This window comes from Eubalaena glacialis, chromosome 11 (genome assembly GCF_028564815.1).
Source record: "Eubalaena glacialis isolate mEubGla1 chromosome 11, mEubGla1.1.hap2.+ XY, whole genome shotgun sequence".
NCBI classification, from domain to species: Eukaryota; Metazoa; Chordata; class Mammalia; order Artiodactyla; family Balaenidae; genus Eubalaena; species Eubalaena glacialis.
Window position 1 is genome coordinate 55,845,239 of NC_083726.1, and position 12,574 is coordinate 55,857,812.

At 38.3% G+C, this 12,574-nt stretch overlaps 2 protein-coding genes across 3 annotated transcripts in view; one reads left to right on the plus strand and one right to left on the minus strand.

Annotated features, from left to right (window-relative positions):
• Positions 1 to 12,574, plus strand: part of TAFA2 (TAFA chemokine like family member 2) — a 127,290-nt gene that overhangs the window by 83,146 nt on the left and 31,570 nt on the right. The window lies entirely within an intron of this gene.
• Positions 9,327 to 10,787, minus strand: LOC133100648 (L-lactate dehydrogenase A chain-like). 2 transcript variants are annotated; one of them, XM_061204991.1, is made up of 2 exons: positions 10,006 to 10,787; positions 9,327 to 9,736 (listed from the first exon to the last, which is right to left on the minus strand). In XM_061204991.1, exons 1-2 carry the CDS (start codon positions 10,699 to 10,701, stop codon positions 9,602 to 9,604), a joined length of 831 nt encoding a protein of 276 aa, XP_061060974.1. In that variant the 5' UTR covers positions 10,702 to 10,787; the 3' UTR covers positions 9,327 to 9,601. The 2 variants fall into 2 exon arrangements, with proteins under 2 accessions (XP_061060974.1, XP_061060973.1); XM_061204990.1 differs by having other exon boundaries at positions 9,327 to 10,787.

Genomic DNA, 12,574 nt, shown 5'->3' on the forward strand with positions numbered 1-12,574 from the left:
GAACAAATTATTGAAGTCATGCATGAGAGGCAGAGGGAAGAAGAATGAGAGCCAGAGTGAGGGGGTGGGGGGCACAGGGTTGGACCTAAAAGGTCAAGGATGGTGGCAAGTGTCTGTCAGTAAATGTTTACAAGGTGTCATGAGGACTCTCACCAAGAGTCCCAGGTGAGAAGCAAATTTAGCATGGGGTGGTGGGGGGCAAATGCTATAATGAAGAATAAGGTTCAAGAGTGAGGGTTTGGTGGCAGAACAGTTTGGCAGTTTTTCTGAGCAGCTTTGTTGCCCCTTAGGCTAGAGAGACAATGCAGGATTAAGGCGTGGGCTTTGAATTCACTTAAGCCTTAGGTTGAGCCCTTTAAAAAAACCCAAGGGGCTTCCCTGGTGGCGCAGTGGTTGAGAGTCTGCCTGCCGGTGCAGGGGACACGGGTTCGAGCCCTGGTCTGGGGGGATCCCACATGCCGCGGAGCAACTGGGCCCGTGAGCCACAATTGCTGAGCCTGCGCGTCTGGAGCCTGTGCTCCGCAACAAGAGAGGCCGTGACAGTGAGAGGCCCGCGCACCGCGATGAAGAGTGGCCCCCGCTTGCCGCAACTAGAGAAAGCCCTCGCACAGAAACGAAGACCCAACACAGCCATAAATAAAACAAACAAACAAACAAAAAAACCCCAAAAGTATAGAGGTAACCACTTTACATTCAGGATCCCATTTCATTCTCACAATGGTTTTATGAGGTAGATAGTTTGATTCCTATTTTACGACCAAGCCCCCTGAGACTTTGGAGTGAAGTCACTTGAACGAGGTCATGCACAATAGGTCAGGTTTCCAATCCGGGTGTGTCTGACCCTAGAGAATGGGCTCTCAGCTGTCCTTCTCCTCAGTAGGGCTTCATGAGAATGCTGATGCCACTGAGGTAAGACCAAACCACCAACCACATCTCACTCCCCATCAGTGACACTACCTCCTGCTTCACCAGAGGTGTTAAGCAAATTGTCATTTCTATCAATAGCAAACATTTACAGAATATGTACCGTGGCCAGAATCTGTTGCAAATACTTTCTATGTATTAATTAATTAAGCCCTTAAGGCAGTGCTATGAGGCAGATACTATGATTTTTCTTCATTTTACAGATGAGGAAACTGAGCTGTAGAGACGTTAAGTAACTTGTCAAAGGTTATGTAGCTAGTAAAGAGCAGAGCTGGAATTTGAATCCAAGCAGTCTGGCTCTAGAATTTGTGTCCTCAACCACAGCTGACCCTTGAACAGGGTGGTGGTGAGGGACATCCACCCTTGGAGCAGCCAACCAACCCCATAAAACTTACAGTCCACGCTCCGTGTACGTGGTTGCCACGCATCCAGGATTCTGCTTCTTCAAATTCAGCCGAGCACGGATGGTGCAGTACTGTGGCATTTACTACTGAAAAAAATCTGTGTGTAAATGAATCTGCACAGTCCAAACCCGTGTTGTTCAAGGATCAACTGTGCTATGCGATTATTTACATTATCTACTGACTCTTCGATAAGAGGGTAACTTGCTGAGGACTATATTCATAAATTAGTTTCATTTAAAACCACTGCCACCTGTCCTATCTTTCATCCTGAAGAGTGTTCTCGCAAGGATAATAGGAGCCCTGGATTTGTAATAGTGATGATAATAATAATAGCCCATAACCACTGAACATTGTCTATGTGGTAGACACAGTGCTAAGAACTTTACCTCCCTTTTTTAATTGAATCTTCCCAACAACATTGTGAAGTAGGCTTATTATTCTTGTTTTGCAGATGAGGAAACTGCAGCTTGAGTGTAAGAAACTTGCTCCAAGTTACACAGCAAGTCACAGCTGTGTAAAAGCCAGCATCTGTCTGATTTCCTCTTGAAACCACCAGATGCTATGCTGCCTCCCAGCCGAAGGCTGCTTGAGCCTTTGATTCATTAATTAGTTTTGCTGGATGGTGTCCATTTTACACTGCCCATGAGGGCCTGTTACTGTACATGCACACTTTGCTTTCAGGAGAAAAAAGGCAAATTATCAAAAGAACGAATTAACACCAGGGAACTTTTCCACAAAATAACATTCCTGGGATGCCACTTGGTTAGTATTCACTTTACTGCTACATTTCACACTGTGTCATGTGTTTTTTTGCATCCGTTTAAAGCTATACTTCCAACACACCCAAGGACTGGATGCCTATAATCACGGCAAAGATTAAACTGAAAAGTTAAATGAGGCTTAGGATATAAATGTTTAAAGAAGCAAGATAACTGTTTTAGAAAGTTTTATGTTATAAATATTTCAACATAAGGTTTTGGATAGTATATGTACTGTGGTTAAATATACACATGTGTAAACAAAACAGAAATAAATACCTTTCTATATTGTTATTAAAGATGTCAGTGAAATTATAGAAATTTAAAACCGGAGGAAGCTTAGAGATCATTTAGTTTAGACCAGGAAACTAAGCAAGACCAATATTGCTGACTTGACTTGGCAAGCTTCCAAGAATCTTGGAAAATTCAGATTAAACATCATCTTCTTTACAAATTATTTCCTATCTCCCTTCTCACACCTGCCCCTTCCTGGGTGCAATTCATTTTTTAAATTATCTTAGTACATTCTGTGGCTATGTGGGTCATGGCTTCTTTATCACTTTATTTTACATGGCTCTCCCCCTCTTCTGCCTTGTAAGCTCCTTGAAAGCAGGGACTGTTTTCCCTTCAGTTTTATATTCTCAGGAGACAGTGCAATGCCTGGAACTTAATCAGTGTTAGATGAATCTTCTAATGTGTGTGAATGAGTTTGCAGAGATCTCAGGGTTAGTTAGTAGTGGAGTGCAAATGAGGGCACAGATTTTTCCGACTCACCGACCAATGATCCTTCTACTACACTTTGCTGCTTCTCTATTCTAATTTGAATTTCCCATCATAAGTGAATTCTAAACCCATTTTTTAAAGAGGACATTATCAGAAGCTATCAACAACCAAAAAAGTTTAATTGATATGTCGGTGTAAAATTCTTACCCAGTGACTAGGTAGTACAGAATATAATTTCTCAAAGAGCTACTAGCATCTAAAAACTTTTTTAGAAGCCTTATCTAGTTTTCCTTAAAAATTTGACTTAGGATTTATATCCTTTTGATCTAGAGTGACACTCAGAACCTGGATGTTCCATACTGAAATTACTGAAGAGCTGAGGAAAGATAACCTAAATTTGCTTTTTATGTCAATCACTGGGAACAAAGCAAACCTTCCATGTGTGAGAGAAGATTTGGTTGGAAGGCAAAGATTTTGTTCATTCTTGAATAATACCAGTTCCTTCTGTTTATAGATATCTTGCTGGCTTCAAAAAATACCTCAGATGTAGAAAACCTCTTAGTATATTGAAGGGTATGGAATTATGAATCTGCAAAATTAGATGCAGGAAATAGAAGTTCATCCTTCTCTCAGTAGATAATCATTTTTTAAAATTAAATTACTTTAGTGCCTCTATCTATCTAGATTTGTATGTGGCTTACAATATATTTTCAGAGTGGAAAAGAAACTTAGAGATCCTTCTAATTTTGTAGTTAGGAAACTGAAGTCCAAATAAGTAAAGTGATTTTTCAAAGAGTTGTCCTGACCAATTTGGGACCGAAGTCAAGGTCTCCAGGGTCAAAGTACAATAGCCCACTGCTTCTCTGATGAACAGGCTTTCACTGATTATGTTGGAAGTTTCTTCTATTATGTACAAATGCTACTGGTTGAAATACTTTTAGCTGACATTACATTTTTTTCTTTTATACATGGTATTAAATGTTCTCCTATCATATATGGCCAACTTCCTTATTTTATGGATGATAGATTGTGATTTAGAGAGATAGTTAACTGAATTACCCAAAATTAAATAGTCAATTTGTGGTAGTTCTGAAAATAGAATTTAGGGCTTCTGACCTCCCAATCCAGGGCTCATTGAGTGTATCTCTCTTCTTGAAACTCTACTTGGTTCTCCAACAGAGCAAATTAAACACATATCCACAAAATAGCAAGGTCAAATGTTTTTACAATTCTAATAAGTTCATCTAAGCCTAGACTTGAAAAAATGATTAAATTTACTGTTTTTTCTCTCTTGAGAACTCTTGTAGTAAACCATTTATGTATTCATTTATTCATCAAGCATATTGATTTTTCTATTATGGATCTCAAACTGTGCCTCAAGCTGGGGATTCGGAGATGAATAATCATGAGTTTGGGCCTCACAATTTAGTAGAGGGAAGGAGAGATATAAAAAGTAAATATAGAAAACTGTCACAAGTGTGGCAAAATAAGTAAGAAAATGTTAGAGGACAGAGCAGTCCAGTCTACCTGAAGGGTTGATTAAATCTTCATTGAGTAGGTGTTACAGTGTTCTGAACTTTAAAGATGGGATAGGTGTTCACGTGGAGTAAAAAGTGGGGCCAGCACTCAAGAAAGAGTGGAAGGTGCTGAGCAATGAAATAATAAAATTCTAAAAATAGTTTATATAACTTCAGCATAGGTTGCAGCAGGAGTGCCCAGGGAAGTGAGGCTGGAGAAATCAGAGTTGGCCTGATGTAAGGATACGTGTGCTATGCCCAAGAGTTTTGAATTTATCCTATGAAAAACAGCGAGCCAAGGATACTTTTATACCCTAGGCTTTATTTTAGAAAGACCTACTATGGTAGAATGTGTGTGTTTATGTGTGTAAGGGAACGATCTAGCAAATAGGGACCCTCATGATTATTCAAGGAAAAGATGCTAAGGATACCTAGGCTAGGACGGTAGAAGTGAGGTCGTAGAGGAGGGAGAGAAATTAAGGTGTAAAAGAGGCAAAATGAGAGGAATTTGGTGAGCAAAGAGTTGTGGGGAGTTGGTAACGGAAGTGACATTGAACTAAAATTGAGAGCTGAGTACTAATCTATGATCTTGAATTAGGATTATGTTTTCTAACCATCAATTTCTTTTTTGTAAAATGGCAAAGTAGGACTTTATTAGACTTGAAGTCTCTAAAAATCAATTGATTCTCTTTTAGATATTCACATTGTATATAAATAGATTCAAGGATTTAAGGCCTCCATAACAATTATAGCTAACATTTACCCTTTATCATATATCGTTATGAATGTTGACTCAGTTGATCCTCATTATAACCCTTTATGGTAGATGATAATGCAATTCCCATTTTACAGATGAGGAGCTGAGGCTTAATTTTTTCAAATCACATCTTTTATCTTCTGCGTGTCTTAGGCCACGTGGGCTGCTATAACAAAATACCGAAGAGTGGGTGGCCTATAAACAACAGAAGTTTATTTCTCACAGTCCTGGAGGGTGGAAGTCTGAGATCAGGGTCCCAGCACAGTAGAGTGAGGGCCCCCTTCCGGGTTTCAGACTTCATGTTGTATCCTCACATTGCAGAAAGGGTAAGTTAGCTCTCAGGGCTCTCTTTTATAATAGCACCAAATCTAATCACCTTCCAAAGGTCCCAAAGTTCCTACCTCTTAATACTATCACCTTGGGTATTAGGTTTTCAACATATGAATTTTGGGAGGACACAAACATTCAGACTATAGTACTGCTTTTTTATTCTCTGTGTAATTTTTCTCATGAAGCACTTGGATTGTACCCAACTCCTTCCTAGGTCCATTACTAGGAATATTATTGCATATTAATTAATACTGGCTATTGTAACAGGTATAACACTCAATCTTATTGGTTTAACATAGCCTAAGTTTATTCTTCGTGCATGTGAATCCAGTTAGTATCAGGAGGTAGATCTCTCCTCTACACAGTCATTCAGGGGCCCAGGCTGATGGTGACTCTTCAGGATCACCTTTGGCACTGACATCTATCTGAAAGGGGAAGAAAGAGAATGGCTGATAGAGTGGGAGGTCTTTTGTAGGCCTGGTCTTGAAGAAGTATAACTCATTTCTGCCCCTCTTCCATGTGTTACATGCAAGGGAGACTGGAAAATGTAGTCTAGTTGTGTGCCCAGGAGGAAAGAAAAAGGAGGCTTGGTGAATAGGTAGATACTCTCTTTTAAAGGTGGGACTTGAACCTGGACCATCTGACTTCAGACTCCTCACCCAAACCACCATGTTACATATTACCTTTTGGACTTGATTGCTCTCATGGAATCAACAGTAATCAAACTATTTTGTACATAAAGCAACGTGAGGATACAGGTTGACTTTATAGTGACTATTACACTGTGTAGTTAAGATTTGTGGCTTCATACAGGTAAGAAATAAATCCAAAATATAAATTTCATAAACTCTCTTCTCAGTTTCTCATTAAGTTCAATGACTTAGTGAGGTTAATTTGTCAGTTTGAAGCAATTAAAAAAATACATTTTACTTCAACTTTCATTTTCTGATAGGTCTCATATATTGTACCCATTGTAATGAAACTTAATCATTTCATAAACTCATAACACTTTAGAAATGGAAGGAACCTTTAAATTATCTCTAAAACTAGTCTGATTTCCTCATTTTGCAGATGAGGATAGAGACTCGGGGACTTACTCAACGTTTCACTCTTCAGGGGCAAAATCCCATCTTTCTTTTCACTGCGCTTGCTACTCACTCTATCATTTTCCTGAAGAAGCGCTTGGGCTGCCTGCCCTCCTTCCTAGCCGCACTTACAGGAATATTATTCGTCATAAAAGAACAGTGTGACTCTCATAGTGTTTAGGAATTGGGGATGTTCTGATTCTTCACATTTTGGGGGTATAATTTGGGATTAAGCAGGAAATCTACTTTTAAACGTTTGCCTTTAGAAACATTTAAAAGAATATTATGGATCATTTTCTCCTCGTAGTAATTGGAGTTGGTTATCTTTTGAAATGTCAATTTTCACTATGAGGTAAATATACAAAGGGAGACTGTTGAATGGTGAATTTCCTGGATCCTACTTTGAAGGTGGAAACTTGTCTTTTGCTCTTAAAAGTGGGGGTAGAAAATACTTTTTTTAAAAAATAAATTTATTTATTTATTTATTTATTTTTGACTGTGTTGGGTCTTCGTTTCTGTGCGAGGGCTTTCTCTAGTTGCGGCGAGCGGGGGGCCACTCTTCATCGCGATGCGCGGGCCTCTCACTATCGCAGCCTCTCTTGTTGTGGAGCACAGGCTCCAGACGTGCAGGCTCAGTAGTTGTGGCTCACGGGCCCAGTTGCTCCGCGGCATGTGGGCTCCTCCCAGACCAGGGCTCAAACCCGTGTCCCCTGCATTGGCAGGCGGATTCTCAACCACTGCACCACCAGGGAAGCCCGAAAATACTTCTTTTTTTAAAATTGAAGTCTAGTTGATTTATAGTGTTGTGTGAGTTTCTGGCATACAGCAAAGTGACTCAGATGTGTATATATATATAAATACACACACACACACATATATATATATATACGTACACATATATATATATGTTCTTTTTCATATTCTTTTCCATTATGGTTTATTCCAGGATATTGAATATAGTTCCCTGTGCTGTACAATATTTCTGATTGATAATTAGCTTTTGTTAATTTTAACTTTATCTAAAAAAAGGAAATATCCTAGTCAGTATATTATTTTTGTTTCAAAGAACAGAGATATCATCAAATTACGTCAGGAAAAAAGGGGCTCACTGAAACCTATTCTATAAAATATTTCAGGAATTGAGGAAAAAGTTCAGGAAGACCTCAGGAAAGGCAGACACCAAGGCAGGTGGTGGAACTACCTACTTCTTTATCTCTTACCTTTGCACCTGTGCTTGTTTCCCACTCCTATGTGTCCCCATCTCTCAACACCGTGAGGCTCGCACAAAGCTCTCCACAGGTTACCTGACTCCTGATGCCAAATGACCTTTGGACTCAAGTGCCCGTTTCCCTGGGGCAATTCTGTGACTTTTAGTTCAAATTTCTAGAGAAATGGATTTGATTGGTCCAGTTCCTCTTTTTCAGAGCAGACCTTACCAGCAGAAGTTGTTGGACAGTTTATAAAGAGACCAATATTCTTTGAGGTTTGCCTTCCTCAACATCACTTCTCATTTAAAACGTGGATATAGAAGATGTTCATGATTGAGCTGAGGGGCAGTGAATCTAAAATACCCCCAAGAATGAATCTTCTTCTGTTCTGCCTCTTTCTCTTAAAATAGACTGTGGGACATCCTCTGGTTGAGAGTTTGCTTTTGTTAACGGAGACCGTACTGTTATTAGGATTATTATCCTTTGTGGCAATCTGTTTTTCCCCAATAATTTTATTTTTTCCATATGAAACTAGAGCAGTTTTAGAAAACAAGCTCTGTGAAAATGTCATTGACATTTGCTTATTTCCTCCCCAATCATCCTGACTTCATAATTATGTGAACTTTTGAAATTTCATTGAACTTTTTAAATGACCATTTCTTTTAATTAGATTGCTTCAGCATGAAAGTCTAAAAATGTGTCCTATTTTTTCAGTCTAATGAATTAAAGTGAGAAATTAGCTGTCTCAGAAAGTTTTTGTTTCAGCACATTTTTTCCATTCAAAGTGATTTACAGCAACCTAAATCCACTAACTAGCTTGCACTTCAGATGCCTATTGGTGCATGTAGGTGATGTTTTATTTCTGCTTAGAAGGTGTAATGCAGACTCTCTGGGGAGCTAGTCAAGCTGGGTAAAACTATTAAATAGGAGTGTATGGAGACAAACAAAATTTCAGAGTCAATGAGACAAATCAGAATACAAATAAGAACTGAAATCTAATGGAGAGGAAACCAAGTAGGAACAAATTCACAACTTGACGCTAAATTTACTCTCTTCTGTAGCTTGTGTCAGATTAATTTTTTTTACATGCATCTCATGTCAACACAATTATGTGTGTATACATATATATACATATATATATATACACATAGATTTTTTAAAATATTAAATTAGAACTTTTATAGAATATAGATCTTTCTCTAACAGCTATATCTTTTAAATTTATATGTTGTATCATTTTGCTATTCATTAATTACATTAATAGTTAAAATTAAAATAACATTTAAGTAATGCTATACAATTTAAAAACAGTTTCACATACATTATCTCATTTGGTCTTTTTTTTTTTTTTTCACTGTTCAAGGTTTATTTATTGTTTTAGTTGGTATAACATAGTTGGCTGCATTATTTATGTTGATTTTTCCTTTTTACATTACATGGCAATGTATACTATTCTGATACATATAGTACATAAGATTCTTTAGAACAAGACATAACAATGTCTTGTTATGCACAAGACATGCAATACTGGATTTATAATCAATCCCAGAATGTGATTAATTGGAGAAAAAAAAGTTGGACTAGGCATCTTGGCTAAAGGAACCAGAAGTTATATAACTGGAGAAAAAAAAGTTGGACTAGGCATCTTGGCTAAAGGAACCAGAAGTTATATAACAGAGTTAAATACACATCTGGTTTGAAGGGCAACTGCAGCATCTGCAACATTGTCAGTGGTACCTCTTGAGGAAGTAGAACTATTTTACACGAACCAATTTAGGACCACACAAGATAAGTGCCATGCAGCATCAGGATACAGCTGCAGGGTTTTATGAACCATTCCTATTGCTAATGTTAGGAAATTGATGTTTTTCCTAGGTTGTCTTAACATTACTGCTTTAGTCACAGATCAGATATAAAGGACAATATGCACAACCTCCAACTAAAATCGTTTTGTAGCCTAGACAGTGAAGTGGTATGATATTAGACTTTAAAACTGCAGCTCTTTCTGGATCCCCCAAAGTGTATCTGCACTCTTCTTCAAACAGGCCTGTTCCTCAGGAGTCAGAGTCACTTTCACAACATCTGAGATTCCATTCTGTCCCAAAATGCAAGGAACACTAAGGAAGACATCCTCTTTTATTCCATAGAAACCCTTAATCATGGTGGAAATCGGATGCACCCGCCTAAGGTTCTTCATTATACTTTCTGCCAGATCTGCCACAGATAGTCCAATGGCCCAGGATGTGTAGCCTTTCAGTTTGATCACCTCATAAGCACTGTCAACCACCTGTTTGTGAACTGCTTTCCACTGTTCCTTATCTGCATCAGTGCCTAATTCGGGGTGCAGATTCTTCAGGGAGACACCAGCAACATTCACTCCACTCCATACAGGCACACTAGAGTCTCCATGCTCCCCAAGGATCCATCCATGACAGCTTAATGGGTGAACTCCCAGCCTTTCCCCCATGAGGTAACGGAACCGGGCTGAATCCAAATTGCAACCGCTTCCAATAACACGGTTTTTGGGAAAGCCGCTTATCTTCCAAGCCACATACGTCAAGATAGCCACTGGATTGGAAACAACAAGCAACTTGCAGTTTGGGCTGTATTTTACAATATTAGGAATGATGAATTTAAAGATGTTCACATTACGCTGGACCAAATTAAGACGGCTTTCTCCCTCTTGCTGACGTGCTCCAGCTGTGACAATAACCAGCCTGGAGTTTGCTGTCACATTATCGTCTTTGCTAGAGACGATTTTTGGTGTTTTAAGGAAAAGGCTGCCATGTTGGAGATCCATCATCTCTCCCTTCAGTTTGTCTTCTATGACATCAACAAGAGCAATTTCATCTGCCAAGTCCTTCATTAAGACACTGATGGCACAGGCCATGCCAACAGCACCAACACCAACCACTGTAATCTTATTCTGGGGGGCATGTTCTTCCTTAAGAAGATTCTGAATCAGCTGATCCTTGAGAGTTGCCATATTGGACATAAAACCGAAAGGAATCGGGAGTGCACGTCGGGCGGGCGGGCGTCGGCGGCAAGCGGCGCTGGACCCGGAATTGGCGGCAGCTGCTCGGGTACCTCATTTGGTCTTTATAAGGACTTTATGGAGCTATCTTAGAGATGAACAAACAAGTTCTTTGAAAGGTGAATGGGCTTAAGCATTTACTCAAGTACAGTATAGGTTAGGGTAGACTTGCACTGAGATATTTCAGTTCCAGAGCCTATGTCCTTTCTAGGCTACCAAGCATCACATGTAGGAACAGTGATACACTTCTTGCTTTCCTTCACATCATCTGGAACTATAGTCTACTGCATGTGCGCGGAGCTTTGTAGAAAAGGTGTTATATGATAGTGCTGAAGATCATGGTTTCTGAAAGCAAACTGCCTGAATTCTCACCTCTGGTTTTGTCTATTACTATTTTACTTTGGGCAAGTTACTTACCATTTCTCTGGCTCAGTTTCTTCATCTGTAAATTGGGGATAATTATAGTTTCCTCTTTAATGGTTGTTGTGATGATAAAATGGAATAGGGCATAGCATACAGTGAATATTCTATGGATGTTACTTAGCAAATACCACTATTCCTTAAATTGTTTCCAGAGTGAATGGATTATTCTTACATTTAGAATGTGATATGCATAGCTTTGTGCTCTTATTGACCAAAGGCCAGCAACCACTACTCAAGGTAAATGATTTGCCTAAATACTATTCTGTGAACCCATTTTTCATATTTATGTATATAGTTGGTTCACAGGTAATGGTTAAAATGTGACCATATTAACATATATATAAACATATATGTGTATATAATTATATATAATTAAATGTGTCTATATAAGTATGTGTATATATATAATTTTTAAAAATTTATGCACACATATAAACCAAATGCTATTCAGATTTTTTTTTCCTATGGAGAAGGTAAAAAATAGTTAGAAACAAAGATTTTGCTAAAATGCCTTATAAGACTTCATTCCAGAGTATTCCAGTCATAATAGCTTTGCAAAAACATTTAGGAATCTTAAGATATTATTTAAGAGGCAGTCTCTTAAGGCCATGTTTCTGGGGATCCAGTAGGGCCGTATCCTATTGTTGAAATGATATATGAAGGTAATAACCTTGGAAGGCAACAATTAGAGCTGGGCAAGACTTGGTAATCCTGTTTTCATAAGAATTAAACCTATGTGCCTCTAGTGTCATTTCACAAAAATGTAGGAGGCAACATTTTGTATTAATGCATCGCATTCAGGGAGGAGAAAATAGCAGAAAGGTGTGGGGCTTTTTGTTGTTTTGTTTTATCTTTTGTGACTTGGGGATTGTGACATGAAGAAAATTGTTTGTTCTTTTTTCATTTAAATCTTCTCCAGGGGGTCTTGCATCATTTTAGTATGACGATGATTGTCTGTGAAGTCTATTTTGTTAATTTGGAAAGCCCTAATATTTGATTAGATTACTTTGTCATGAGCTCTGTCTGACTCTGTGTAGAGAATTCTAGTAACTGCTTGAATTTTTTACAGTCTCATTAGCCTTTTAAAGGAAAACCACAGGAATTAGTTTTACCTTCTTAAATTGCTTGTTTACCATTTATTAAACACATGCCACATACTAGCAGTTTACATGAAAAATTAGCCTTTGTCTACAAGAATTTGACATAAGTTAAGATATATAGCAGACAAATAAGAAAACTATGTGTGTGTATATGTATGCCATGCTTAGGTGAACTAAATTTTGCTAGAAGATTCATGTCCCTATTTTGAGATAGCTCATTTTACTTACCATATATACTGGCATATATAAAAATATTGAACAGTCAATATTCTCCCTACCCATGCCTTAAAACTCTTTGAGTGAAAGATTAT

Coding starts and splice junctions, on each gene's coding strand:
- LOC133100648 (XM_061204990.1), bottom strand. CDS start 10,701: ATGTCCAATATGGCAACTCTCAAGGATCAGCTGATTCAGAATCTTCTT.